General features: G+C 55.3%; 13 protein-coding genes across 13 annotated transcripts; 6 read left to right on the plus strand and 7 right to left on the minus strand.

Moving 5' to 3' along the window:
* The first annotated feature begins 816 nt into the window (after window positions 1-816).
* F5Z01DRAFT_98647 (xylitol dehydrogenase) lies at window positions 817-2,370 on the plus strand. The gene is made up of 2 exons (XM_046267264.1): window positions 817-1,080; window positions 1,128-2,370. The coding sequence occupies exons 1-2, from the start codon at window positions 1,051-1,053 to the stop codon at window positions 2,181-2,183; spliced, it is 1,086 nt and encodes a 361-aa protein (XP_046118767.1). The 5' UTR covers window positions 817-1,050; the 3' UTR covers window positions 2,184-2,370.
* Window positions 2,371-2,623: 253 nt separating this feature from the next.
* F5Z01DRAFT_686809 (G-protein coupled receptor protein) lies at window positions 2,624-4,132 on the plus strand (the record flags this gene model as incomplete). Its single annotated transcript, XM_046265991.1, has 2 exons — window positions 2,624-3,227; window positions 3,278-4,132. The coding sequence occupies exons 1-2, from the start codon at window positions 3,051-3,053 to the stop codon at window positions 4,130-4,132; spliced, it is 1,032 nt and encodes a 343-aa protein (XP_046118768.1). The 5' UTR covers window positions 2,624-3,050.
* A 454-nt stretch (window positions 4,133-4,586) lies between these two features.
* Window positions 4,587-5,133, plus strand: F5Z01DRAFT_673991 (cytochrome c oxidase biogenesis protein Cmc1 like-domain-containing protein; the record flags this gene model as incomplete). The annotated part of the gene is made up of 2 exons (XM_046264998.1): window positions 4,587-4,731; window positions 4,817-5,133. The coding sequence occupies 2 exons, from the start codon at window positions 4,587-4,589 to the stop codon at window positions 5,131-5,133; spliced, it is 462 nt and encodes a 153-aa protein (XP_046118769.1).
* A 674-nt stretch (window positions 5,134-5,807) lies between these two features.
* Window positions 5,808-7,535, plus strand: F5Z01DRAFT_621852 (uncharacterized protein; the record flags this gene model as incomplete). The annotated part of the gene is made up of 1 exon (XM_046261226.1): window positions 5,808-7,535. One exon carries the CDS (start codon window positions 5,808-5,810, stop codon window positions 7,533-7,535), a length of 1,728 nt encoding a protein of 575 aa, XP_046118770.1.
* Window positions 7,536-7,630: 95 nt separating this feature from the next.
* F5Z01DRAFT_98869 (small-subunit processome) lies at window positions 7,631-9,030 on the minus strand. Its single transcript, XM_046267266.1, has 2 exons — window positions 8,828-9,030; window positions 7,631-8,777 (listed from the first exon to the last, which is right to left on the minus strand). The coding sequence occupies exons 1-2, from the start codon at window positions 8,921-8,923 to the stop codon at window positions 8,064-8,066; spliced, it is 810 nt and encodes a 269-aa protein (XP_046118771.1). The 5' UTR covers window positions 8,924-9,030; the 3' UTR covers window positions 7,631-8,063.
* Window positions 9,031-9,199: 169 nt separating this feature from the next.
* F5Z01DRAFT_621557 (Cel3e-like protein) lies at window positions 9,200-11,549 on the minus strand (the record flags this gene model as incomplete). The annotated part of the gene is made up of 2 exons (XM_046261216.1): window positions 9,200-10,150; window positions 10,197-11,549. The coding sequence occupies 2 exons, from the start codon at window positions 11,547-11,549 to the stop codon at window positions 9,200-9,202; spliced, it is 2,304 nt and encodes a 767-aa protein (XP_046118772.1).
* Window positions 11,550-12,012: 463 nt separating this feature from the next.
* Window positions 12,013-14,568, minus strand: F5Z01DRAFT_723364 (tRNA synthetases class II-domain-containing protein). The gene is made up of 2 exons (XM_046266612.1): window positions 14,348-14,568; window positions 12,013-14,300 (listed from the first exon to the last, which is right to left on the minus strand). Exons 1-2 carry the CDS (start codon window positions 14,523-14,525, stop codon window positions 12,364-12,366), a joined length of 2,115 nt encoding a protein of 704 aa, XP_046118773.1. The 5' UTR covers window positions 14,526-14,568; the 3' UTR covers window positions 12,013-12,363.
* Window positions 14,569-15,257: 689 nt separating this feature from the next.
* F5Z01DRAFT_654970 (ANTH domain-containing protein) lies at window positions 15,258-17,577 on the plus strand. The gene is made up of 3 exons (XM_046263457.1): window positions 15,258-15,536; window positions 15,592-15,829; window positions 15,883-17,577. Exons 1-3 carry the CDS (start codon window positions 15,489-15,491, stop codon window positions 17,454-17,456), a joined length of 1,860 nt encoding a protein of 619 aa, XP_046118774.1. The 5' UTR covers window positions 15,258-15,488; the 3' UTR covers window positions 17,457-17,577.
* An 80-nt stretch (window positions 17,578-17,657) lies between these two features.
* On the minus strand, window positions 17,658-18,716 carry F5Z01DRAFT_673997 (CDK-activating kinase assembly factor MAT1-domain-containing protein; the record flags this gene model as incomplete). Its single annotated transcript, XM_046264999.1, has 1 exon — window positions 17,658-18,716. One exon carries the CDS (start codon window positions 18,714-18,716, stop codon window positions 17,658-17,660), a length of 1,059 nt encoding a protein of 352 aa, XP_046118775.1.
* A 132-nt stretch (window positions 18,717-18,848) lies between these two features.
* F5Z01DRAFT_654972 (HSP20-like chaperone) lies at window positions 18,849-19,906 on the plus strand. Its single transcript, XM_046263458.1, has 2 exons — window positions 18,849-18,900; window positions 18,949-19,906. Exons 1-2 carry the CDS (start codon window positions 18,888-18,890, stop codon window positions 19,500-19,502), a joined length of 567 nt encoding a protein of 188 aa, XP_046118776.1. The 5' UTR covers window positions 18,849-18,887; the 3' UTR covers window positions 19,503-19,906.
* On the minus strand, window positions 19,549-21,706 carry F5Z01DRAFT_98842 (uncharacterized protein). The gene is made up of 4 exons (XM_046267265.1): window positions 21,624-21,706; window positions 21,518-21,566; window positions 19,884-21,465; window positions 19,549-19,835 (listed from the first exon to the last, which is right to left on the minus strand). Exons 1-4 carry the CDS (start codon window positions 21,631-21,633, stop codon window positions 19,596-19,598), a joined length of 1,881 nt encoding a protein of 626 aa, XP_046118777.1. The 5' UTR covers window positions 21,634-21,706; the 3' UTR covers window positions 19,549-19,595.
* Window positions 21,695-23,344, minus strand: F5Z01DRAFT_654978 (mannosylphosphorylation protein). The gene is made up of 4 exons (XM_046263459.1): window positions 22,826-23,344; window positions 22,594-22,772; window positions 22,240-22,545; window positions 21,695-22,191 (listed from the first exon to the last, which is right to left on the minus strand). The coding sequence occupies exons 1-4, from the start codon at window positions 22,962-22,964 to the stop codon at window positions 22,015-22,017; spliced, it is 801 nt and encodes a 266-aa protein (XP_046118778.1). The 5' UTR covers window positions 22,965-23,344; the 3' UTR covers window positions 21,695-22,014.
* A 258-nt stretch (window positions 23,345-23,602) lies between these two features.
* F5Z01DRAFT_654979 (putative serine dehydratase domain-containing protein) lies at window positions 23,603-25,662 on the minus strand. Its single transcript, XM_046263460.1, has 3 exons — window positions 25,140-25,662; window positions 24,955-25,089; window positions 23,603-24,905 (listed from the first exon to the last, which is right to left on the minus strand). Exons 1-3 carry the CDS (start codon window positions 25,317-25,319, stop codon window positions 23,829-23,831), a joined length of 1,392 nt encoding a protein of 463 aa, XP_046118779.1. The 5' UTR covers window positions 25,320-25,662; the 3' UTR covers window positions 23,603-23,828.
* Window positions 25,663-25,907: the final 245 nt, after the last annotated feature.

Consider the following 25,907-nt stretch of genomic DNA (forward strand, 5'->3'; position numbering starts at 1 on the left):
AAAATCCAAGTCGGGTATCTCCAACCCCGAGCTGGACGGATCGTGGATGGATGGAGGGCCGGACGTGATCACGAGGTTGTCGCACCAGTGCGTGGTTCGTCTGCGACGCGTTTGAGAGTTGACTGCATGCATGCGAAGAAGCGACCCCGCACCTCAAGATATCGGTATCGGGTATCTTGAAGATATCTGTGTTTCGTGAAAGCTGTTGCGCTTTTGACACTGTTCGTCCTCGACGGTCAAGCAGCCGAAATGCAGCTCCACGATCCAACGCGGCAGAGAGCGACTACCGGGTAGCTAGCTGACTGTTCCTGGACGGCGGCCGCCCAGCTTGACCACGCGCAAGATGGGAGCAGAAGCTTTACTACTTAACCTAGAGAGAACATTTGCTAACTATTACCGCTCCGAGCCCGAAAGCCCAACGGATGGATGATTTTGGAGAATCCCTCCTTCTCGTGACCCTTCAGCTCCAGACCTCAGAAGCGTCTTGCGCCCACATTCAACGCGCCCCAATTGTAGCGTCGCCAGCACACGCGACGGGTCCAGCCGACCGCCAATTCCAGCGGCATGATTGGACCGGTTAAAGAGCTGGCTAAATGGCACGCGCTATTCCAGCAAAAGGGCTGGCTTGATGGACCCCGAGCGCCTCTTTATGACCGTAGTTAAATGCCCAAGCCCAAGCATCGCAGGTACGTGAGAGACCCGCTGAGCCTGGGGGGCGAACAGGTATCACTTGCTAGAGCGCATCCCCACTTCTCTCATTGTGACGTTTGAATCCCACCACCGGTCGAGAGAACATCGCGGGGCAGGTCGCATGTAAGAGGCGCGGGAGAAGTTTGTCGGGTCGATAATTCAGTCTTGCGCGCTCAAAACCCTCTCATTTTCTTCTAATCCATTTCTCGCGAATCTCTCTTCTCTCCTGCTTCCTCATTGCCATCTTCTCCTCTGCGTCATACACTGCTCGCTGAGACAGACAACGAACCAGCCAAACCCCGCGACGGCAGCCCCTCAGTCTCCCAACTCACCAGCCTCAACTTAAGCCAGTTAGTTACAATGGCGGCTCCCAAGAAGGATGATCTCAGCGTAAGCGCTCTCATTCACTCGCAGAGAAAACATGTTGACGTCGGCAGAACCTCTCCTTCATTCTCAACAAGCCCAACGAGGTGACCTTTTCCGAACGTCCCAAGCCCACCCTCTCCTCACCACACGATGTGCTCGTCGCCGTCAACTACACCGGCATCTGCGGCTCCGACATCCACTACTACCTCCATGGCGCCATTGGGCACTTTTTCGTCAAGGACCCCATGGTCCTGGGCCACGAGTCGTCCGGTACCGTGATTGAAGCGGGCGAGGGCGTGTCCAGCCTCAAGGTCGGTGACAGGGTCGCCATTGAGCCCGGCTACCCATGCAGGCGGTGCCACGACTGCCGCGCGGGACACTACAACCTGTGCCCGGAGATGGCCTTTGCTGCCACGCCGCCCTACGACGGCACCCTGACCGGCATCTGGTCCGCCCCCGCCGACTTTTGCTACAAGCTGCCCGACAATGTCAGCCTGCAAGAGGGTGCCCTCATCGAGCCCCTCGCCGTCGCCGTCCACATTGTGAAACAGGCGACCATCACACCCGGCCAGTCCGTCGTCGTCATGGGCGCCGGCCCCGTTGGCCTGCTGTGCGCTGCCGTGGCCAAGGCCTACGGCGCCTCCAAGATTGTCAGCGTCGACATTGTCCAGTCCAAGCTCGACTTTGCCAAGGGCTTTGCCGCCACGCACACCTACTCGTCCCAGCGTGTGTCGCCCGAGGAGAACGCCAAGAACATCCTCGATCTCGTCGGCCTCCCGCGCGGCGTCGACGCCGTCATTGACGCCTCGGGCGCGGAGCCTTCCATCCAGACCTCGCTGCACACCGTCCGCATGGGCGGCACCTACGTCCAGGGTGGCATGGGCAAGCCGGACATCAACTTTCCCATCATGGCCCTGTGCCTCAAGGAGGTCACCGCCAAGGGCTCCTTCCGCTACGGTGCTGGTGACTACCAGCTGGCCGTCGAGCTGGTCGCCACGGGCAAGGTGGACGTGAAGAAACTGGTCACGGCAACGGTGGCTTTCGAAAAGGCGGAGGAGGCGTTTAAGAAGGTCAAGGAGGGCGAGGCCATCAAGGTGCTCATCGCTGGGCCCAACGAGAAGATCTAACTAGGCACGGTCCATAATAATGAAGAAAACAGGCATTCGGCCGAATGCGGATTCAGTCTGTATCTCCGTACACCTGAAATGAAGAATCACAAGCGGCAATTAATACTTGTACAGGGCGATTCGTAACATGCACCCTCTGCATAAAATAAGCTTGCTGATCGACAGAGCCAAGTCTCGATTGGTAGGATTGGGGAAAACTCGCTTCACGATTCCGCCCTACAGGGGTGGCCGATTCCGCAGTTCTATCGGGGGTCCAGTCCTCCTGGGCGGCACGCTGCGTCGTGGGCTGGCGGTGGCTTGCTGGTTGCTTCTCCGTTCTCGAGCTGAAGATTCATTCGGCATCTTCTGCCGAATACAGAGGTAATTACGGTGAACGAGTTTTATCTTGCCAGAGCTGAGCATGGACAAGTGACAGTGGACAGGGCTGACGGTTTCGAAATCAACAGTATACTATTACGTAGAGCGACATCTACCCAGACCACCATCACCATGCGGAACCTAAAAGCTTAATAATTGTCCTCCCAGACTGGGCCCATCTGCGCCAGCCCTGCAGCTCTTGGCGGGCCTTTTCCCGTGCGGTGATTGTGCCTCGTAAGCTCCCAAGGTCCCGAGCGAGAGCCAGAGCACGCCCGGCATCGCAGGACACTAATTAGGTGCGCCAATGCCGGTGCGGCTGAACAGGATCAGCCATTCACTCATCGAATCTGGCGCACAGGACGGTGGCCAGTCTGCCTTGTGACCCCCCAGCAGCATGCGGGCCCTGTCGCTCGATTTTGTATTAAGAGCTCTTGATGCCCAGCTTTGTGAGCGCAGCAACCGCCTGCCCTTGACACTGTACACACGTATGTATAACCCGTAGCGAACAAGATGTCGACTGAGCATGAACACACCGAGGATGGCGCGCATGCCCATGTTCTCAAGACGCCCCTCTGGATGCTTGTCATTCGTGGCTTCCAAATCCTCATCTCTCTGATCATTGTCGCCCTGGCAGGTCGTCTCATGCACGATGCCTACCTTGACGAAGAGGGCCTCGCGCTGGCGATTGTAGGTGCACTCCCTGAGCGAGCTTGGCTCTGGAGACTTACCTTAATTAGTCCCTCATCACCTGGGTCGTCGTTGCTTACGTCGTCCTCACCGAAAAGCTCCCTGCGCTGCACAAGGCCTACCACATCATCGCCGTCCTGGCCCTGGAAGGCTTCATGGTGATCATGTGGCTCGCAACATTTGCCGCCGTCGCCGCAGAGCGTGCTCGGTACGTCGTGAGAGTCCAGACGTATGGATGCTTCGACAACGGCAGCTTCCTGGACAGCAAGACCTGCCTCACCAGGAGGGACGACAACGTCCTCCTCTTCAAGAGTGGCGCGGCTATGCTGGCTGCCATCGCTGGCCTCGGCGCCCTCATGTGGCTGCTTTTCATTGCGACCTTTGCGTGGACCATGGTCATGTTCTTCCGTGGTCGCAAAGAGGGCCGGTTCCTGTTCAGCACTGGCACCACCAACGAGCACCAGATGGAGAGCCAGCCGCACATGCACCCGGCGGGCCAGCCAGAGAAGATCGTCCAGTCGCCACTCCAGCCGCAGGCCCAGTACCCTCAACAACAGCCCGCGGGATACTATCAGCCTCAGCCTGGGATGCAGCCGCAACACGAACAGTACGCCCAGCAGGCATATCAGCCCTCCTTGAGTTCGCAGGCCGTCAGCCCGCCACCGCAACAACCGCAAGGACCGTACCAGCCGCCGACACATGAGCTGCATGGCCAGCAACAACAGCCGTATGGACAGTACCAGCAATACCCGCCGCCTTCAGGCCAGCAGCAACCCGGGTATCCGCAGCAGTCTCCTCCTCAGAATTACACTCCTGCCAACGAACTGGAAGGTGGACAGCACGGGCAGCATTACGAGATGCCGTCGCCTCCTCCGGCCTCGCCCCCGCCAGCCCAGCAGCATTAGGCACGGTCATAAGGTGTGATGTTGGGTTGGGCAAGTTTAGCGGGGAATTGGCAGGGGGGGTGTGTCGCCACGGGTAGCTTCTGTGTCTATATCAGCGTAATCAGATTTAACATATGAATTTTGAACATCTCATGGAGATTTTCCAAAGTGCGTCAAGTACGACCAGGATGCAAAATGCCAGGGACTTGTGATGGTGATGATGATGGTGATGAGCTGCGTCTCCAGAAATACTTGGACTCGGAGCGCTGCGCGTTCTGCCCAGGTGCTCTCCATAAACGGCAGGCGGTCAGATCTTCACTCATTCCATCCGAGCTGGAAGCTCCGATGCTGCTCGTCACGATTTGTACCGCCACGGCTTCATCACGACGCTTCGTCCGAACCAGGCATCAATGCGGTAGTTGGGGACCGTCTTCCGGCTTTCACATCACACACAAGTACTTCGCGCATGGCCGCCATGGCCGCAGACGAACCAGTCGCTCCCACAGAGCACCTCGGTGTTCCCTCGCGCAACCCGCTACCACTGTCGGCCTCGCAAGAAGCGCAGGTACGGGATATCTTCTATGCGCGCGTACGAAAGAACTGCAACGACGAGATTAAGGGTGAGGGACCCCGCCGAGGCGTTGCTATGATCGCAATGGCCTCAGCCCATCTCTGCTCTACAGTGACACCTGCTAACTGAACAAGCCTTCGCTGCCTGCGCCCTTGGCCGCACATTCACCGTGTCGTTTGCCTGCCGAGCTGAGCATCGCGCCATGAACGGCTGCATGACCCGCCACGCGACCCAAGAAGAGCACGACCTTGCCCGAGAAGAATGGTTCAACATGCGCCTCGAGCGACAACGCGCACGGGAGCGCAAGCAGAAGATGGCAGCGGCGCAAGAAGACTTTATGAGAGAATGGTGGGGACTGCCTGACGACGTGCGACTATCGAGGCAAAAGGAGATGGAGCGACAGGTGGAGCGAGTCGGTGGCATGGCCGCCAGGGACAGAGAGAAGAAATGATGTACGAACGAGGGCAGGGAGACCCGCGATGCATTGGACGGCGTTTGGACTCATATTATATATACCTGTACCATATGGGACTCTTGTACAACTAGGAAGATATCTTATCTCAAGGCAAGACAGCATGGCGTTCCTCTAGGCCGCGGCGGGCATTTCGACGTGACGGTGCGACCAACAGCAACCGAATACTTAGTCGCTGACAAAGGTTCGCGACCAAAAACACCGGCTCATGGCACTTGAGCGTCCAAAAGATCGCCCGACTAATTAAGCGCCCCGACTGCACGCTCGAAGAGAGGGTTGCTCCCTCATTCGACAAGGCGGCGCCTCTGCGTCGGGCGCTTAACGACACCTGCAGTGTGATGCGTCCATTGATTGGGCCCGCCCCTAAGACCCCTGGGAAGATGGGTCTATTTTTGGGCCATCGTGGGCATCCTCCCCGCCAAATCGCAGCGGGAAGCGCCTTTGGATGGCTTTCAACAAGATGGGTGCTATATCTCCCGTGTGTCTGCCCTTGATGGACCGATACACTCATTTGGGTTCCGTTTCTGCTGCATTCGAGGCTGGTACCACGACGACAGCCATAAGGACGACCACGACCAACACGAAGAAGACGACGACCACGACCATGCAGCGATAGCCTCAACATTGATACCCATTCAACTACAAGCACCATCATGTCTTCACCAGCACCAGGCAGTTTGTCGCTCTTTCCTAGCCCCAACAGCTCGCGACCACCACCAGTTCATCGCAATGTGACACCCTCAGGCCGCCGATCTGGATCTCGAGAGCGCAGGGCGCCAACTCCCCAGAGCGTGCGTGCTCAGACACCGCAACAGCATATCCCAGAGCCAGGGCAGTCGCCGTCACGACAACACCGGCGGCAGGAGACACCTTTGCAATTCGATGGGGCTCTGACCCAAAGGGCTGAACCTAATCTGCTACCACAACCAGTTCAGCACCAGCAGCGCAGTTCGATCTCGAAGCTGCCCCTGGACGACGGAGGTGATGCGACAAACGCCCAGCCACTGCGTTCCATCTTCCCAACATACAATCCCAATGTGCCTCTTGGTCAACAAGACTATGCGCCCACGGCGAAAAGTCCAACCCAGATCCCCCGAGCCGTCATCAGCCGTCAGTCCTGGCGCGACCCGCATCCAGACGAAGATGGCAGCGTCCACAACCTCGCTCATTCGCCGCGGGGTGGCGAGCCCGCTCCCCATCGTTGGGCGCAACCCCGGCCAAGCGAGCCACCCGTCGTGCCAAAGACCAGCTCGACCGAGCAGCTCAGGAGTTTCTGGAAAGTCGCCAACGGATGGCAGGCGTCGTCGTCCGAGGGGCGAGTGTACTGCATGAAGCTGACCCAGGAGAAGGATGCACCCGTCTACACGCTGTCTTCGTCGTCGCAACCTTTCTACAACATCCGACTCGATCCTACATCAGCCTCTGCGCGTGTCACGGTGATGCGACACGATCCGACTAAGCCGTACAAGGACCCAGCGGCCGAGGCAGCGTCTTCGTCGTCACCGTCGATTCTGGGCGCGCTCGCTGCCACGGGGGGCAGTGATCCGGGCAGTCTCTCCTCTAGGATGACTGATGGGAAACACTGGCAAGAAGCTCTGACCACAACCTTGGAGGAGGAGACTCGTCGCCACAGGCCAGAAGATGGGCTTGTGGCCGTCTTGATGCCCACACCGGCGACAAAGATGGCGCTAGAAAAGGCCAATGATCCTCAGGCGCAGATGATGGCGGAGAGAGAATGCGGGCGGTTGGTGTGGGACGACGATTCAGACAGCTACTTCCTCGTCCACCCAGCCCTGGCGACGCCGTTCTGCGTCACCATTGAGAGGTCGCCTGCGTGGTCGAGGGTCGAGTACACACTTGAGCACCACGAATCGCCCAAGCACCTGGCCAAGCTGACCAGAGATGGCACCGGCGGTGGCTGGATCGAGGTGGACACGGGCTTGGCCAGCAAGATTGAGGCCTTCTACGTTGTCGACGTCGCCATCACAGCGTTGATGCTCGTCGCCAACGCGGACGAGAAGAACCAGCCAGCGCCCATTGAGCCCTTTGAGCCCCCACCCTCGTTGTCGCCGCCTGCAGCCCTGATCGGCGCACCCCCGCCCGCGCATAAGAAGGACAAGAAGTCCTTATTTGGGAGCAAGAAGCCACAGATGGAGGCGTTTGAGATTGACCTCGAGAGTCAGGACGACAGTGTCCGCAAGGAGAGCAAGAACAAGGTCAAAGTGAGGGAGGGCATCGACAAGCTGCCTTTCGTGATCAGGGCGCCACTCAAGATCGTCAAGGGGCTCTTCAAGGCGTTTATTTGGGTGTTGACGATTTTGTTCAAGTGTTTGAAGTTTATGTTTACACCGTGTTATCGGTTGGTCGGGAGTAAATACTAGCTGGATCTAGGGATAATGGGTATGGAAATGACTATGATTATGACTTTGGGAACGGACAGATCTCTCTTGGTGACTACGTGATTTCATCGGTCGTTACGATGGTGTGATTCTAGACCGCGCAGCATCCGTCAACGGACGCGTCGTTCCGTCAGTCCAAGGCCATTGTTGTCAGGAGTTGCTGCAACACTTCAGCGGAGTCTCGTTGTTACGATTTTATGAGGCTCGCCTATCCGTTCGAAATTCCAAACTTCGTAGTCGGCCTGTCTCTTTGATATTTAGCATATTCACCACGCGACTTCAAATACGCCTTGCTGTAGGCTCCAAGTAATGCTACCATTTGGTACTTGTGTTAGATCACGCTTTCCCATATCTCATGCTGAGTTTCCCTTCGTCCTGGCCGATATCACTCGAAGTTTTGGATAGAATCACGATGAAGAACATGGTATGTTATGGCTTATATCGGACACGGCAATCCAGCCAAAAGGATCAAACAAGCCGCCACAACCGTCTTTCCCCAAAAGTGCTCATCTACCTCTTCCTGGCGCGCACCTTGAGTTTCTGCCCCCGCCTGGTAGTCCCGCCCGATGTAGCGGTCTTCGCCATTTTGGCCCGCGTCTCATCAAGTTCCTGCTCCGCCTGCTCCAGGATCTCGAGCTTCTTCTTCGTGCTCGCCAACCTCCGTTTCAGTCGCCACAGTGCATCGGCTCTTTGCGCTTCCTCTTCCGCCTTCTTCCCCTCTTTGGGCTTGTCATCGTCGTCTCCCAATTCGAGATCTTCGTCTTCAGCCGCCTGGTCGACTGCTTCTTCCATCTCCTCCTCGTTGTCGAAAAAGACTATTTTGCGCGCCTTCTTCTGAGGTGCGCCAAAGTCAAACTCGCTGTCGTCGTCGTCATCCGCGCCCTCTTTTTCGTCGTCTTCGTCATATCGACCATATCCTCGCGAGAGAACAAGCTGCTCCTCTAGGCGTTTCACCTCCTTGGCGGCCACGTTCCGCATTGTGCGCACGTACGCCAGATCTTGGGTCTTGAGGCTTCGGACAGTCTCCTGATCCAATGTCTTGTTGCCGCGGTCGCCCTTGACATTTCCCGTCCATTTCTTGCCCTCTTTCAACCGTAGTCCAGGTCCCTGGCGCGACAGCATGCCAAAGTAGAATTCATCTTCGTTGCGCTCGGACGCCTTTTGTCGGAGGTTTTTGAGCTGCTTCTTCTTCTCGTTGTAGTCTTTCGCACGCTTGGAGTAGTCCTGTAGGGAATGTCAGTTGGCCGTTCGGACACGACGAGCGTTTGTGCTACCTTGTGCTTTTCGAGGAGACCGAGGCGACGTCGCTCGAGGGGCTGCGCACGCTCGCGATGGGGTCGCCGTTGAACGGCGTTGCGCATGGAAGACATTGTGGCTGATTGTTGAGTCTCGACTGCTGGCAAATGTCGAGAGGATGGTACAGATGATTCGGTGGAATTGGCGGTGGTGGATTAGTTGGTTGGCAGGAGGGACGAGGTTTGGAAAAGTCCGGTCGTGATAAACTTTAAAGTGGGGTATTATTCTTATCGATCGTGACAAGCATTCAGACTACCCGGTACATCGCCCGCACAAGCGGACCAGGCTTTTCACCATGTGTCAATCGCCAAATGCGCGAACAGGACGCGAAGGTTTGTTCCGTCCCCAGACTAGATCTCCATCTCAGTCATATCGCCGGTCTCAACTACAAATTTCTCCCTCAATGGAAGATCCCTGCTACTCGCTCCTACAAACACCTCATACTCGGCCTCCTGTATGACCCATTGTTGGCTCACGACATCCCACACTGCAAAGTCGCGCTTATCCAACTCTATTCGAACAGTAGCCTGCTCGCCAGGTTCCAAGCGAATTTTCTCAAAACCACGAAGCTGCTTAGGCGGCGAATTCGGTATGGCGAGGTAGAGCTGCACGACTTCTTGTCCTTCACGGTCGCCCGTATTGGCCACGTTGACTGTGACCACGGCAGCAGTATCCCACATGTGGTCTCCATTACAAGCCGTCGACGATGAAATATCCACGGCCGAGATTTTCAGATCCGAGTAGCTGAACGTCGTGTAGCTCAAACCAAAGCCAAACTCGAAACGTGGCTCGATGCCCTGCTTGTCAAAGGCGCGATAGTCAAGGTATGAGCCCTCTTTGAACTCGCACTGCGGATCAGTGTCGCCTTCGAACTTCAGCCCGCAGGGGTGCAGCACCTCGCCATAGTCGCTCTCGTTCTTGGCGATTGTGTAGGGCAGCTTGCCGGAAAACCCAACCTCGCCGTAGAGCAGCTTCACCAAGGCAGGCCCGCTGTCCTGGCCAGGCAAGTGGGCAATGACTGTCGCTGTGACGTTGGGATGCTCGATCCATTGATCGACAAGCCTCGTGCCTGCGGCGTGAATTATGACTATAGTGTTGGAGCATTGCGAGGCGACCGAAAGCACAATGCCATCTGAGAAATCGTCGTGTAAGCCAGCGCGGTCCCATCCCTCGGTGGCGATGGCGTTTATGAAGACCAGGCAGACATCGGAGGCACCGTTCACCTGGGGCTGAGGTGACGAGAGGTCCCAGTTTACCCAGGCATCCGTCTCATGAGCCTTGTACTGGATGGCGCTCAGGGGCTGGAAGGGGTCAGCAAGGTGTGGAGGTAGAGGTTTGTCGACCTACATCAAGCATGTATGGAGGCGCATTGGCACCAGCCCGCCCTCCGGTAGTAATTGCACCTCCTCTCGCAGCTTGGTCAAAGACCTGCTGTGTACCTAGCTCGGCAGGGCCCATCTCCTGTGAAGATGTGTATCCAAGCTCAAATAGCTTATCCACATTCTTCGTCGGTGGGACAGTGGCGTCGTACCCGAAGACGGAGATCATCTTGGGGGGCTCTTGGAATGGCAGCGCGCCGTTCTCGTTCTTCACAAGGACGTGGCCTGCAATGGCTGTCTCCAATGTGCTGGGTTTGCTGGCAGGGTCTCGAGCTTCGACCTGCTCGTGCGGTAGCGTCAAGTTCGACATGCCGATGCCAGGCGCAGGAAGGTTATCGCCCTCCTGCCCTACCAGATACCAAGCGGCGACAATTCTGGTGGCCATATCAGTGAGTCTCTCTTCGCCAACTGTTCCGTTGTTCACAGCATCCGTGAGATTCTGCCCGAAGTGGCCGCCCAGCGGCATCACCATATCCAGTCCAGCATTTGCACTGTTGAGATTGTGGATCGCGTTCCAGTCCAAGATGACGAACCCCTGAAAGTCCATCTCCTCCTTTAGCAGTCCGTTGAGCACCTTGCTGTTCTCACAGCTGTATGTGCTGTTGACGCGCTGGTACGAGCACATGACCGATGCCACGCCTGCGTGGACAGAGTCGACAAAGGGCCAGAGATAGAACTCGTGCATCGTCTTGTCGTCAATATTGGAGGACACGGCCTCGACGCCAAAGTACGGTCGGCGGTAGGTCTCCTGCTCGTTGCCGACTAAGTGCTTGATGTTGGCCATGACACCCGCCTCCTGATGGGCGACAATGGTCTCATAATTGAGCTTGCCTGACAGGTAAGGGTCGACGCTGAACCCTTCCCAGTTCCTCCCGCCAAGCGGACTACGGCCTAATGGGCCGGCGTTTGGGCCCAGAATGATATTGACCCCCTTGGCTTTGAACTCCTTGCCCATGTACCAGCCTCGCTGCCATGTCAAGTTCCGGTCCCAGGTGGCACCCACGTGCAGAGCGGATGGGAAGGCCGTAACGAGGTCGGTCGCGCGAACACCGTTCCCTGCGTCGTGTAGGCACAGACCTGGATACTGCAAACGAGGGACAGAACCAGTCATGCCTGCGCAAGTGTTGGGTGATTCAACACCCATGGTGATGTTCACCTTTTCCTCCAGCGTCATCTGCGAGACCATGGCTTCGGCGGATGCGTACGCCGATGACCACGCCCCGGTGCCTCGACCCTGAGGTGAAGGGTAGACATCTGGCGACTCGAAAGTCGCTGCGCCTGCGAGACTGATCAGGCCAGCGAAAGCCAGAATAGACTTCATCATGCCCGTGTTGGTTTGCTTGCGCGATGTTAAGGAGAAGGAATCGCGTGCGGCGCAGAAGTGCGCTGGTGGTTTGGCCGCCAATTATACCCCCAGCTCAACGGCGTGTCAAGCTTGTGGACTGGGTATACCTCGTCTCCCCAATCATCCTTTGACGGACTTGGCACCCGTCACACCGGCACTTTATCCATCCGAAAGCCGCATCATGAGGACGAACAGGAAGCTCCGCCGGCTCTTGACCGCTTTGTGTGAAGTCGTATCGGCAATCGTGTTGGGAAGAGGCCGGGGAACTGCACGGCTTCCCGCGTGCGGGGAGGCTGTTGTGACTGTGACGCGGCGACGCCTCGCACGGCTTTTTCGGCGGGGCGCATCGTGTGGGAATCATAATGAATCGACGTGGTGGGCTTTGACGAGTAGTATCACATGCTGTGTAAACATAGGGTGCACGCCGGTCCAAATTCTTGAGACATAGGGATGACAGCAATGTTCAACCACAGTACGCAATATCGCAAATTGCCCGCGGCGACTATCCGCACTGCTGGTCACTGTTGCGTAGCTTACCCTGGAGCTGGGAATGCGCAACGGCGATGTCATCAAATCTTCGGCAAGCATTTCAAAAATATCCTGGATGTAACATTGGGGGTCTTTGATGCGGTCGCTTCACGTTGTCAGCCATTGGGTCTAATGGAACGAGTGTCTCATCATGTTATCAAGAAGATTTTGGCAGCGAAGGACACAAGGCCAGCAAAGTCTTCTAATTCCTCCAGCTAACACACGAACTGTACATATACATACAAGAGTATACATTTACACATTAGTCACGCCATCTCAGGCCGTACTCCTTTAACTGCTGTTCGGTCACCTTTCCAGGTGCTTTGACAAAGGGGTCTTCACCCTTTCCGCCTTTGGGAAAGGCGATCACATCTCTGACCGTACTCGTGTCTGTCAACAGGGCACACAGCCGGTCAAAGCCTAACGCGAATCCAGCGTGCGGCGGGCAGCCACTCTCTAGGGCGTCGAATAAATGCTTGAAGTCTGCCACTCTTTCGTCCGACATTCTGAGAATGTCACGCATGATAAAGGACTGGATTGCCGCAATGTGTATACGCTCGCTACCCCCGCCTACTTCTGTTCCATTGAGAACGAGATCATAGGCAGCGCTCTTGGACTGCAATGGGTCCGTGAAGAGACACTCGAGATCGGCCTTGCCGAGAGGCGCTGTGAAGGGGTGATGGCACGCTGCGATGCCAGCGTGGGCGTCGATGGCCTTCCAAGGTTCGTCAGACTCGATAGGTTGAAACATTGGGAACTCGGTGATCCACGCAAACTTGAGCGAATCTGGTTCGCCTAACTGGGGTGGCCGACTCATGGCTTCGTTCTCGACGAGGTGTGACCAAAGAAGTCGTCTGAGGTCACCAATTTTGGTAGAAGACGATGTGTACTGGCCATTCTGGACAGGTCGGGCCTGGAGAACGACAATATCGCCGTCTTTGAGCTCCTGCCCGTTAGACGCGGCACTTACGATGCTTTCGTTGTCGTGGCCGATAGAGGAAAAACCACCCAGAGGTTTGCTAGAATCATGTATCAAAATCTGCGGCATTCCGTGTGGGTTCTTTGTAAACTCTTTCGGAAGCCCGTCCATGAAGTCCACAATTAGCCGTTGAACCTGAGATGGCGGGAGGTCCTCGCTCAGAGAAAAGCTGAAGGCTTCTACAAGGGGGTCTTCAAGGTGGGTGATCATGCTGACAAAGTGCTTTGCAGAGTCAGGGATCGGGATCGCGTTGATCTGTTTAGTCAGTTCAGCACGCTGGCCTTCGATTAATGGACTCACCCGCCCAGGTATACGTAGATCCGGCTTGTCAGAACCGTACATTTCAATGGCCTCGGCAAATGTCAACCTCGCAAAAGAGTGCGCTGGCGGTCCACCATTCTCTTGTGTTTCCAAATTCGACAACACTGGTATCCGTGCCCCATCACGGAAAGTTCGGTAGCTTTTGTCTGGCTGGAGAAGTCTGATCGATTTCAGGACAATATCCTCAACATCCTTCTGCACGTGCTCTGCCTTTGCGAAAGCCCACTCCATGTCCAGCTGCGAGAATTCGGGCTGGCGGTCGGCTCTCGAGTCCTCGTCGCGGTAGCAACGAGCCCATTGCATATATCGTCCAATTCCGCTTGCGACAAGTATCTGCTTGTACTGCTGTGGGCTCTGGGTGAGCGCATATGCCAGACCCTTTTGCCGCGTTGGCACCAAGAACTCCCTAGCGCCTTCCGGTGTTGATTTGAACAGCGTCGGCGTTTCGACCTCGGTGAAACCCTTGTTCAGAAGCTCATTGTTCAACACCCCTTTGAGCCACGACCTAAATCGTAGTCTGGCCTGGATCTCCGGATGAAATTTCATCTGCAGGTGCCTCTTTGCTGGCGGGAAGACTGTCTCCGGCGTCACAACGAGGTTGCTTGGTGCATCGTTCAAGGTCTGAATGTCTCGCAGGTTGATAGTCGGGTTCGCGCCCGGTTCGCTCGCGGGTTCAAGGTCGCCTGTAACTAGCACGGGCGCATGCGCCAGGACGTTCTTGAACTTGTTGTGTGCCTCTGCGTCGTGCTCGTGCTTTGCGCACAGCTGGTACACCTGGCCGGAGGGGAGCGTCAGATCGGCAAAGGAAAGATGCTTGCTGATTTTGCGACGCTTGCCTATTGAGCCCACGTATCGACCGTTGGCGCCGTTCTCGAGTGGCAGTTGAACTCGCTCTCGGTCTGTCCATCAGTCTGGTGAGCTCCTGAATGTTTCAGACAACGCTTACATTGTGACCAGGCGTCCATTAACTGAGCCTTCTTCTCCGGCGCAACGCCTGCATTACGCCTCGAGGTGGAATTGCTGAAGCTTCTCGCCGGCCATTGCAGCGAAGCGACGTGCCGGGCTGAACTTAGACAGGCGTAGCGACGAAGCGCCAGGCCACATCGACAACTCGGAAGTCCCATGACGCGCTTTTCTGTGAACCCGCTTGGTTCGCTTGCTCTCAAGAAATAAGCGTGAAGCTTCGCATAGAGCAGCCTGAGCCGAGGAAATACCGACCCACCATAAAACTTCCAGCTTCGCGGCCCCACCAAAGGTTTTCTTCTTTTTTCTCTCTCTATCCCTTCCATTCAAGAAAATGTGAGTATTCCTGCCCGCCTCTTGCAAGGCTTTGCCATTCACGAGACCATCCCGCTGACAATGCTTTTAGATGATGAGAACCGCGTGAACCAAATGATGCCCTGCCGCCCACCGGACCCTGCAAACTCTCCCCCTCGGGGCTCCAGTGGTTTGCTTGGAATGGTGCGAGCGGTAGGATGAAATGGGCGTCCGACACACCGACCTTGTTACTGCATCGGACGCGTTGGAAAAAAGCTCTGATTCTTATAAGAATGGAAGGTCTTACTGAGGGATGATTAGGGTAATGCTGTTGTCATACAGGAAATATGTGTAGTGTAGCCTTTGTCATGCGGCAAGCAGGGCGTATATCGCGACAAGTGTCGCGTACACCCTATGCGACATAATCTTGTTAGTATGTTGTGTACTCTACGGAGTACCCTTTGCCAAACGAAGCCACGAAATATCACCCATAGCTTGCATTCTTTCCGTCGCACTAGAAGAAAGTGACGCGCATTCATGTTGCTGAGGTACTTTCCCCACACGCAATCTCCCACCAAACGCCAAGTCCTCCTTATCTGCGGACTGCCGCGCTGCCCGGGTCCCATTCATCGTGCCAGTTCGCCCAACCACCACCCACGATCCCTGTCGCTCATCATCATTGCTGTCGGGCTCGGGCCTGACAAGTCCAGACTTGCTTCTGCATTCGTATTTCCTCCCATCCGCCGAAAGCCAATCCTTCTTTCCCACGCCGCGTCCGCGCTTGTTCTGGTCCACTCGCGCTGCCGCAGGCCAGCTGCCCCATCGTCATCATGTCCAACTCGTTCGAGAAGTCCGTCAAAGGCGCCACCAAGATCAAAGTAGGCGCCATCCCAGGACCTAGCCAAGCTATCAGACAGTTACTAACCAGAGAAGAACGCCCCGCCAAAGACGAAGTACATTGAGCATATTCTCGTAGCCACACATTCAGGAGAGGCGGGCGTCGGGGAAGTCTTTCGGGCGCTTCAGAATCGCCTGCGAGATTCGACATGGACGGTCGTCTTCAAGGGCCTGATCACGACGCATCTGATGATTCGCGAGGGAGCCCCCGATGTGACGTTGTCGTATCTCAGCAAGCACCGCAATGCGCTTGCAATCAGCAACTTCGCAGACGGTTCGTAAATGCTTGACGAAGGCGACCAAGAATCATTTTATTGACAAGAGCAGCGGTCACGCAAGGACGCAACATCCGACATTACGCACAATACCTATCCGAACGAGCCAAAGCCTACCGCGACACGCAAATAGATTGGGTCCGAGTCAACGAATCCAAGCTGGAGGGTCTTTCGGTGGATAAGGGTCTTCTCAGACAGACCGAGACAGTCCAGCGCCAACTTGCTGCGCTTCTGAAATGCGAGGTCTTCAGCGATGAGTCTGAAAACGAAATTACCATCACCGTCTTTCGCCTTCTGGTCCTCGATCTTCTGGCCCTCTTCCAAGTCGCCAACCAGGGCCTCATTAGCGTGCTAGGCCACTTCTTCGAGATGAGCAAGTCAGATGCGGAGCGGGCTATGGATATTTACCGCACGTTCACCCGGCAGACGGAGCTCGTGGTCGCATACTTGAGCGTTGCGCGGCAGCATGAGCACCACACACGTGTCCAGGTGCCGAAACTGAAGCATGCACCGACGCACTTGGCGAGACAGCTTGAGGAATATCTGAACGACCCGGACTTTGAGATCAACAGGCGGCAATTTATCGCAGAGCAGGATGCTAAGGGCAGGGGCGGAGGCGGAGGCGGGACCGCCAGTCTAACGAAGAAGGCGGATGATATCAAGTTCCCGGAGCCGGCTGCGAACAACCCCTTTCCCAAGGCGAATGCATCATCATCAGCAAGCAGAACGCAGAGTGCGGCACAGCCTGCTGTGAGCAAGCCACCAGAGGGCGACCTCATCGACTTCTTCGATTCAATAGAGCAACCAGTCCCTGTGCAAGTTCAGCAGCAACAAGCACAGGCCCAGCCAAGCGCATTCGACAGCATGCCACAGCAGATGCCGCAGCAGACTGGCTTCCAGTCCAACAACCCTTTCCCGCAGCAGCAGTTGCCCCAGATGGCCATCCAACAACAACCCACAGGCTTCTATCAACAACAGCCCCAGCAGCAGGGCCTCCAGCCTAACTTTACAGGAGCGGGATTTGGCGGGTTTACGCCACAGCCTCAGCAAGGTTTCCAGCCGGGTGCTCTGGGCAGTATCCCCCAGGATGGTGTCGCCAGCTTCCAGCCTCAGCCTCAACAGCAACCCACTCAGACAGGCGGTCTTCAACCCATGCCCACCGGGACGAACCCCTTCCGCCAGTCTATGCTTATGACGCAGCCCACTGGGGTCCAGAGTCCTCCTGCGTCGATGCTGGCTTCGCCTACCGGTTCCAACAGCCCCGGAAACCGCCAGTCCACGAATCCGTTTGCCCGCCCGTCCCAGGGGCAGTCACCTCACACCTCAGGCAACAATTCTCCATTTCAGGCACAGCAAACCGCCCCTTTGCAAGCTACGCTGACGGGGACCAACCCTTTTGCCCGCCAGCAGCCGGCAACGAATGCCAATGCACCTCAACCCTCGACCACCACCCTCGCGCCTCAGCCGACAGGCAGCACGAACCCTTTCCGTCAAAGTGCTTTCGTGAACCACAATACGGGGCAGGGTTGGCAACACAACCAGCAACCTATGGGGGGCGGACTGGATCAACTACCCACCCAGCAGGTCTTCCCTCGTCCACTTCAACAAACGCCCTGGCAGCAGTGATTCGTGAGCGTTTCACTGCTCTCATTATTTTTACACTCTTTTGCTTTGCCGCATCATTCCAGCGAGGCGTTCACGTTGGTTCCTGGGGTTGCTCGTTGGTAGAAAGCTGGGAAATAGAAGTATCCTTCATGAATAGATGTCATGTCTCTTTATTGTGTCAAAGTACCCCAACGCCATGCTATGCACCAAACGTAGTTTGTTTCAATCAATGTCCATCTTCCCTCCCGTGACGCCCGTAGCGGCGGCCTGCGCAGCTCCTTGCGTCGACACGCCGCGCTCGCCCATTTCTTCGTCAACGAATACACCCAGGCCTGCGAATGCCTCGAACAGCGCTCTGGAGAGGTATTCCTCGGCACTGTAACCTCCGGCCTTCCAAGCGTCGTCCATTTTGACCTTTTTCAGGGTATCGTTGTCGTACTGGGCCAAGCGCTCCTTTGAAACGTCCACCCGCGTAGGTAAAAGATCCAGCCCCATGAATGGGTCGTACGGGCCTTCGTCGACGACCGCGGCTGTTCTCTTCTTATCGACCAGACCGCGTATCGACAATGCGGGCGCGCCAGCAGCTTCCATGGCAACATCCTTCTTGTGCTGTCCTCGTTTCTTGAGCAGGATCTTGTTGACCGCCTCGTTCGCCTTGCCCTGCTCGCCTTGCTGTAAGGAGTCCAGCATCTCCTCCCTGAACTTGCGCTCCTTGAGCTTCTCCTCGGCTTCCTCTTGTATTTCCAGCTCGCGGCGCTGCTGTGCGAGGGCCTCCTCGGCGGCCATGCGTTTTCTTCGTGTGGCTTCGGACTCGTTCGCCAAGCGTCTGTTCCTCTCGATCTCGGCGCGGTGCTCGGCCTCCCACTGCTGCAACTTGAGTTCGGCAAGCTTCTTCTTGTCGTCGTCTCCATTGACCAGGTCGTCCGTCAAGCACTCGACATCCTCCAGATACGCGTTGTAGCTGTCGAGATCTTGGAAGTCCTCCTCTACCTTGTTGAAGACCGTGGCGACGCGTCGCCGAATGTCGACTTCGCGCTGGATGCCCAAGTCCTGAAACCACGCTTTCTTGAAGTCTTTGGTGCGGAGGGTCTTCCCGCAGGACATGATCGGACATTTGCTGGGGCCCTGGTGGAAGTTGTTGCGGATGCACACCGTGCAAATGGCATGGTAGCATATCGTCGAGACTCGAAATTCCATGTCATGGTTCAGATAGCGCATCCGCCCGCAGGCGGGACACCTGTCAAGAGTGAAGTTCTCCTCGGCTTGCGTCTCGCGCGGCATATTTCGTCGTGCCTTCTGTGGTTGTCGGATCGGAAGTCGAGGGACGCGGGAAGGCTGGCTCGATTGTTTGGAGAAAGCTCGGGCCATCTGGAGACAGCAGCACGTCAGAGAGCTGCCCCTCCAAAGCAGCATCGAACATCATCCCACTACCATCACCAACAAAGCTTCAATATGGCCGACAAGGGTGAGTCATGTATGATTGAGCTAAGTTTCTTTTACTGACAATATATAGATCCCTCACCCGCCGAAGAGGCAGCTGCCCGCGCCAAGGAGAACGAAGAGCAGGCAGCCCTCCCCTACAAATGGTCCCAGCAGATTCACATGCTCGAAGTCACCTTTACTGTTCCCGGCAACATGAAGGCACGCGACTTGGCGATTGAATTCAAGCGCAACTTCATCTCTGCTGGTCTCAAGGGCCACGAACCCGTCATCAAGGGCGAGACACCCCACGACATCAACGTGTCGGAATCAACCTGGTTCCTGACCGCGAACCCGGACAACACCAAGACGGTCGAGATCCACCTCGACAAGTTGAACAAGATGGAGTGGTGGGCACATGTGGTCAAGGATGCGCCGACTATCGACGTCTCCAAGATTCAACCGGAGAACTCGAAACTGGGCGATCTGGATGGCGAGACGAGGGGCATGGTCGAGAAGATGATGTTTGATCAGCGACAAAAGGAGCAGGGTTTGCCTACAAGTGACGAGCAGAAGAAGGCGGACATTCTGAAGAAGTTCCAGGCGCAGCATCCAGAGATGGATTTCAGCAACGCCAAGATCCAATAATACAATCCACAGCAGAGCCAGGGAACAAATAAACTTTGATGGTTGCTCATTGTCAAATTGCCGCATTACTTCGTTGTCTACAAGTGGACAAGCTCATCTCGACTCGAGAACCCCGGCTGCCCTTTCGAGCAAGGCGTTGAACTCCTTGATCTGAGAGAGCATGCCTCCTCCTGCACTCGACGTACAGGCCTGGTCTGCGACCTGCGCGATGACCAGCTCCAGATTTGCTAGCTCGGCCTCCCTCTTTGCTTTAGTCGGTAGCTCCGGTGCCATTTCGCCTGCAGCGACTGCAGCGTCGATATCTCGCATTGTGCTGGAGGTATGGAGTAGGTACTATTGCGATCAGTAGAGCTCGGCAGTCCAAGCAAATGTATCACTCACCGTAGCCTCCTTCGAGTCGTCTTCGTGCTTGATCCTCACCGCGTCCATCCGTAGAGCTACTTGCTCCCTTTCTTTCCTGAGTCTGATAATCTCTTCTCGCAACCCGAGTCTCTCCTTCTGTGCGTCTCGTACCCTCTTCTGTAACGAATACTGATGATTCACCTGGGTGATTTGGTTCATGAAGTCCACCTTGAGACTTCTAGAGTACGCTTCCAACGCACGGATCTTGATCCGAAACTCCTTCTTCTGCTTGGGGTCAGATGTGCGCTGGATACCGCGATGGAACTTTTCTATAGCTTTCGCAATTGTATCGCTGCAGACATTTGCAAACACTTCGATGCGGCTTATATCAGAGCGATTGGCGTGGGGAATATCCAGGTGGAGAGGATCTGGCTGTCCGTCGTCGCCGTCGCGTGGCTTGTGGTTGACCAAGCGCTGTATTGTGAGTTCAATGCCAATTTGGTTGCCGTCGTCTGCTTGGCTGTCTTGTCGTCTCCGAGCTTTAGGCTTCGTCTTTGGCTTGGCCTTCTTAGCTGCGCGCGAATCAGGCTTGGACTTGGCTTTGACGCCTTGTGATTGCACGGCTGGGCTTGTTTTGGTACGTCCTCTTTTTCGTGCTGGTGCAATAAGCTCCAGCTCGACTTCAACGTCCTCTTGCTCGTCCACTGCTGGACTTTGTGTTAATCTTCGAGGTGGCGGACTTGGGCGTGACCTTTTGCGACCAGTGGCTCCGGGGGCCTGTGCGGTATGAAGTTCTTCTACCACCTCCTCTTCTGCTTCAGGATGGGGCTCGGGGCTTGCTTCTGCCGCGGCCTCGGACGCGATATTGGGTTCCGAAGGCGGGACACTGGGATCTGATCGCGCTGGTTCCAAGTTCAGAAGATCTGCTGCGGGATCTGTCACTTCGTCTGCCTGTCCATCCGGATTTTCCACCACAGCAGGCGAGCCACGTTGCTCTTGGACCCTGTCCGTTTCCGCGTGGTCTTCTCTCGCAGACTCGTCAAGGCTAGCCGGCGACTTACTGCGGCTTTGCCTCAAGGTCTTTCTGATGTTGCTTCTCTTCTCCCTAGCCACCAGGGGGGACGATGGCTCCGGCAGGCCATCATCGCTCCTCAGGGCTTCTCGCAGCCTCTCGTTTGTAGCAAGGGCACTGCTAGCCAACGCCAATAGGTCGCTCTCATTTGTGGGACTTGCAACGTTATGGGCATAGGAGACGCTGCGTGCTCGTAACTCGGACTCATGTAGTTCGGCGCTTTGTGGCTCTGGCAGCTCCGAGGGCGCATCGACTACAGTTGAGTCACCATTTGCCTGCGATATTGATTCCCCCGACGTGTCGGGCAAGTTGTAAGGGTCTCTCGACCTCGCCGGTCTTGCTCTGTCATCTTGCGCTACGAGATGCGATGGCGGGCTTTCGGTCCTTCTGCGCTCACTGGGCGACTCTTCCCACGTCGGCTGTGCTGGCGCGGGAGCTGGCGGTGTTGGTTCGGGTTGTGGTGGTGCGAGCGCAGCTTCCGTCGGTGGCAGCGGGATGGCAAAATCGCCCAGGTCAAGATTGAATGATTCGTCCTCGATATTGACGCGTCTGTGAACAGGTAAGAAGTCTGCTTAGCGGGCTTTGGGAGAGCGGAACCGACCCTGCACCTCGGAGGCGATCGTTTAAGCGCTCTGCGCGCGCTTCACGGCCTGTTTACACGTGTTACCGCTGTCGCGCGACAGAAACACCAAGTGCTTGCGACTCACCAGTAGCCATTGTATCAATGGGACTTTTTCATGGATCCATAGCACATATCAATGATTGTGGTTGTGGTGGTGTCAATGTGAGCAAAGCCATCAGCAAACGCGCCTTGTGACGCGTTTAGAGGTCCGCGGGGCATCACCCATGTGGCCGCCTCGCATCAACAGAATGGCCTCCAAGAATGGCCAAATATTTCGCCCATGTCAAATGCTCCGTGGGTATCTAGGTAGCGTGTGGCGATAAATAATTTCTGCTGGCCTTGCCCTTTGATTGGTTTTCTATATCAGCCCTACATACGACGATATAATCTCACATAGCCCCAAAACTCCTCGCTAACCCAAGTGCTGAACGTAGTACAAACCGTTTTACAAAAATACATGGTACTCTGCGACAGGCTCACATACCCGCCTTAACCCATTTCATTTCCTCTTCATCAAAGACATGACCGTGGTACTCCTTGTCCGTCAAGCCCTCTACGGTATACTCGGATATCAGCATGTCTTTGTATTTGTAGGGAATCTTTGCTGTGACACCTTCAAATGTGGTTTCCAGTAGCGGAAAAATGTAGGTATCCTGTTCGATTAGCGGCAACCCAGATGCTCCAAAGCTGAGACAACATACTCGATACTCATGGTTATGCTTATCGTACAGCATGCCCTCGCCTTGCTCGTGGTCCAGGTCATATCGAGCGGCAGTGATGTCAATGTACAGTCCATTGGTGGTGTCGATCCAGCGCGCGTCAATAACGTTGAGCTTATCATCACGTCCCCTATATACGTGATGGGGGTTGACATCGAGGAGATATGTTCGTCCTTGGCCTGTTCCACGCTGGACATAGTAGAACTCCGTACGGTTGTAATACGCCGCGAGGTAGTACATATCTGATTCTGTGACTTGGACATCAACGTCCAAGTCCCAAGGCATGATCTATTCCGTCAGCAATCCAACATGTCTAGTGGTCGTCAATGGGCGAACCTTCTTTCCCCACCACCACCCTAACAATGACCCGTGCATGAGCCATGTCTGGATCTTGAGCTCATTGCAAACATGGAGATACGTTTGGACTAGTAATCTCAGTCCTTCTTGATGCTCTGCCTCGTCAATGTCCGCTTTGTAGAAACGGTAGTCACAGTGGCCGTTCAAGCTCGCTTCGCCTTCATGATCAGCATAGCCACTTTCTCGGGGCAATAGCGAACCAATGACTTACGAAAGTACTTCGGCTCAGGGACATTGTCTGCCATCAAATTCGGGGGCTTCGGGTTGAGGAACTCGGTAGCTTTGAGGAAAGGCGTGGCGGCAGCTGCTGTCGCACTCACCGCCAGGGTGAGAAACGTGCTGAAGCGCATGACTGAGGCATACAAGAGGACGTGGTTATGCGGCGGCGAATCAATTGTCCTCCGTGTCAAATGCTGTTGTCTTAGCCAGGCCTGACATGCGTCCTCTGACCTGACGCGTGGTCCGTGGATCCTGGTGACGTTGGTCGTAAGCCGATTCGACTGGTGGCTTGAGCGAGGCCTCCCGCAACGAAAAGGTAATGAGACTCCCGCTTCTAGATATTCTCGCTCAGTTTGGGTGATTTGAGATGTGATAAAGACGATGCCACTGATTTGATATTTAAGTGTGTGGACGAAAACTGTCTAAATTGGTCGGCCGAGGGTCCGAGTTCCCAGATGCCCGATTCCATGCCTACCCTGTAGCTAACAAGATCTACTGATCTCACAACTGTGAACCATTTATTCGATCTAATTACAACGACATACTCTGAAACTGACGTTCGTTTATACATTATTTTCTCTTTCTCTATCTCTATCTAATTAGGAATCTCTACGATTCGCCGAGTAGCAGGTTCAAATCCATCTTGAGCATTGTGACCTCAGCGACTTGAGTTTCGGATTACCTACCTCAAATTCTTTGCTTCATCTATACCTGATTGAATACAAAGGACACAGCACCAGTATCTGAGCATGTCACTAGACAAAAACATGCAAGAGTATATTTAGGGGAGCACAGAATGAATCGATACTAGAAAAAAGGCGAGTGCTACCTACCAGGTAGCGTGGCAGCGTCTACCACAGAGTAGCATCCCCTAAGATTGCCACCTCCTTGAGCATAGAAAATTGCTTCAAGACAAAGAACTGCAAATGACAGATATTTCCGTTCATGAGACCTTATTAGAGGACTCAAGCTCCAGTCCTCACGCATCTGACTACCTACCAACCCCTCCATCTCGGCCACACATCGATAATCTCATCTTCCCTCCCTTTAAGCCGACTATCCACAATAAAGTACTTATCATAACATGCGCCCGCCACACATGAGTGGTTTGGCCAAATCCTCACCCTTTGCCCGTACTTCAACTCAATTTCCTCCTCTGGGGGGCCTTTCCATCGTAAGATCCCATGCTCTTGGCTAACCTTACCCACCTGCCACCCGCCATGTACAGCTGGGAACGCTTGCCCAGGCTCAGGGTTGCCCGTACGCCAAGGCGTAACAATGCCAAAGCCGTTGTAATGTTTCCCCTTTTCCGGGCCCATATCCGCGCAAGGTTCGCGCCCAAGCGCCAGGCACCCACCGTTGATCATTGCCTCGGTAGTCCCTTTGGGCCCGCGGCGAGGATAAAGTGATGAGACCTCAAACAGGACCGAGATGGCAATGTTGGAAGACGATAGAAGTGTTGTGTCGCGAGCGTGGGTGGCGAGTTGCTGCAAGTCCAGCGTCGGATACACGCCTGCGTGGACTTCGAGCCGTAAGCCTTGCGACGTGAGTCGCTGCATATATTCAGAGACTAGCCCAGCCCGAGGGTCGGACGGGCTGTCAGATTTTATGTCAGGATGCTGAAAGCTGGTCGACTGAGGTGTCGCGCCAACAGAGAGCGTCAGAGGCTGAGATGGCCGTCTCTTCCTGACAACAGCGGCTACAGCTTCCAAGGCTTTGAACTCCGCAGTAAGGAAGTCCAAAGCCTGCCAATCTTCGCGACAATCATAAGATTGCCCAGCATGGGCATATATGCCATGGAAGACGCAGTGGCCCCGATCAGCGCTTGAGACGATAGCGTCGACGAGGAATTCGCACTCTGGCGTACTGGGGATCACACCAGCGCGGTGGTACCCTGCGTCAACTTTCATGAAGCAAAGGGGCTGGTGGCCCGACCTTTCGCGAATGACCTCTACCAGTGAGAGCTGCTCTGGATGATCAATCATAAGCGCGAGGCCTTCCGGTCCAAGCTGGCTCGAGATACTGGAAAGGCGGTCGACACCCGATGGGAATAAAGGGACTCCAAGAAGTACCTACGAAGTCAGTGCACGCCTTTTTGGACAGGGTTTCACTATCGCATACGTTCACCTTGCGGCCCTTGCCCTGGTACCCTTTCAGGAGCGGTACGCTGTTTTCGGCTTCAAGTACTGTAGAAACGACCAACTTGACAGGCGTGCTGGCATCGTCGCCAACTTGCAGCCTTGTGAGCTGAGTAGTCTATGGACATTAGTCGCCTTTTGTTTAAGTGCATCGATGTGCCTCCGTACCTTGTGCGTTTTGATATGGGGACGCCATGAAAGGGAGAGCCGATCAACAGCGTCCAGCATGCGTTGACAATTGACCTCTAGTTTCGCTAGGTCGAGAATCACCGATGGCGTTGGTACATCGTGTAGCGTCTTGCCTAGGTATTGCTCCTTGAGCTGATCTTCAAGCATAGATGTGGCCATTGGTGAGGAAGAGAAGGGTCGATTGGGAAAAGGCGCGAATGTTGATGTCTGGTGGTGCCTAGAGCTGCGCAAGACTTTGCGACTCTTTAATAGGAGCGAGATTCCCTGATCGAGAGGTCCACATGCTCGGGTTGATTCGCATAGAAAGTCGCGAATGACTCTGATGCGATGTGTTGGGAACTTCGCAGGACATGACTTTACCCGCTTCGGGAGGACATCCCGAGCTGAGTGCTTCTGGCCACCCTGCACATTCTATCTCATCAACACATTCGCTGCTTCGTCCCACATTATCGTAAAAATGTACGGCTAGGGCGAGAGCGTGATGCGACATGCAGAATTAGATGAGACGGATTCTAGTTGAGGGGATGCGTAATGTCGCTCGAGATGATCATGGTTCTTATGCGAACTTGAAATCCCCTGAGCTGGGGTTATCCAAAAGCATCACGCTAAATACCTAACGTAGTTATTTAGTACCATGTTCACGTCAAGCTTGGCACTTAAGGGCTTTATAATTGTCGAAACAACGCAGACGTCTGAACTACAACTGCCATATGAGCATCTCAGTGACCCTTACATCGGTCGATACTG

Source organism: Emericellopsis atlantica, assembly GCF_019669845.1.
Source record: "Emericellopsis atlantica unplaced genomic scaffold F5Z01scaffold_12, whole genome shotgun sequence".
Classification (NCBI taxonomy): Eukaryota; Fungi; Ascomycota; class Sordariomycetes; order Hypocreales; family Bionectriaceae; genus Emericellopsis; species Emericellopsis atlantica.

Excerpts from the sequence above, each read along its gene's own strand:
- F5Z01DRAFT_98647 (XM_046267264.1), top strand. The coding sequence starts at position 1,051 with ATGGCGGCTCCCAAGAAGGATGATCTCAGC. Across the intron at positions 1,081-1,127 it reads CCAAGAAGGATGATCTCAGC|AACCTCTCCTTCATTCTCAA; the intron begins GTAAGCGCTCTC and ends TGACGTCGGCAG.
- F5Z01DRAFT_98869 (XM_046267266.1), bottom strand. The coding sequence starts at position 8,923 with ATGTCTTCCATGCGCAACGCCGTTCAACGGCGACCCCATCGCGAGCGT. Across the intron at positions 8,778-8,827 it reads GTCTCCTCGAAAAGCACAAG|GACTACTCCAAGCGTGCGAA; the intron begins GTAGCACAAACG and ends CATTCCCTACAG.
- F5Z01DRAFT_723364 (XM_046266612.1), bottom strand. The coding sequence starts at position 14,525 with ATGGGACTTCCGAGTTGTCGATGTGGCCTGGCGCTTCGTCGCTACGCC. Across the intron at positions 14,301-14,347 it reads AATGGACGCCTGGTCACAAT|ACCGAGAGCGAGTTCAACTG; the intron begins GTAAGCGTTGTC and ends ACTGATGGACAG.
- F5Z01DRAFT_654970 (XM_046263457.1), top strand. The coding sequence starts at position 15,489 with ATGTCCAACTCGTTCGAGAAGTCCGTCAAAGGCGCCACCAAGATCAAA. Across the intron at positions 15,537-15,591 it reads AAGGCGCCACCAAGATCAAA|AACGCCCCGCCAAAGACGAA; the intron begins GTAGGCGCCATC and ends TAACCAGAGAAG. Across the intron at positions 15,830-15,882 it reads AATCAGCAACTTCGCAGACG|CGGTCACGCAAGGACGCAAC; the intron begins GTTCGTAAATGC and ends TGACAAGAGCAG.
- F5Z01DRAFT_98842 (XM_046267265.1), bottom strand. Across the intron at positions 21,466-21,517 it reads GATCGCCTCCGAGGTGCAGG|ACGCGTCAATATCGAGGACG; the intron begins GTCGGTTCCGCT and ends ACCTGTTCACAG. Across the intron at positions 19,836-19,883 it reads ACGACTCGAAGGAGGCTACG|TACCTACTCCATACCTCCAG; the intron begins GTGAGTGATACA and ends TGATCGCAATAG.
- F5Z01DRAFT_654978 (XM_046263459.1), bottom strand. The coding sequence starts at position 22,964 with ATGCGCTTCAGCACGTTTCTCACCCTGGCGGTGAGTGCGACAGCAGCT. Across the intron at positions 22,773-22,825 it reads CCCTGAGCCGAAGTACTTTC|GCGAAGCGAGCTTGAACGGC; the intron begins GTAAGTCATTGG and ends CTGATCATGAAG. Across the intron at positions 22,546-22,593 it reads GGTGGTGGTGGGGAAAGAAG|ATCATGCCTTGGGACTTGGA; the intron begins GTTCGCCCATTG and ends CTGACGGAATAG.
- F5Z01DRAFT_654979 (XM_046263460.1), bottom strand. The coding sequence starts at position 25,319 with ATGGCCACATCTATGCTTGAAGATCAGCTCAAGGAGCAATACCTAGGC. Across the intron at positions 25,090-25,139 it reads CCCATATCAAAACGCACAAG|ACTACTCAGCTCACAAGGCT; the intron begins GTACGGAGGCAC and ends TAATGTCCATAG. Across the intron at positions 24,906-24,954 it reads GCAAGGGCCGCAAGGTGAAC|GTACTTCTTGGAGTCCCTTT; the intron begins GTATGCGATAGT and ends CTGACTTCGTAG.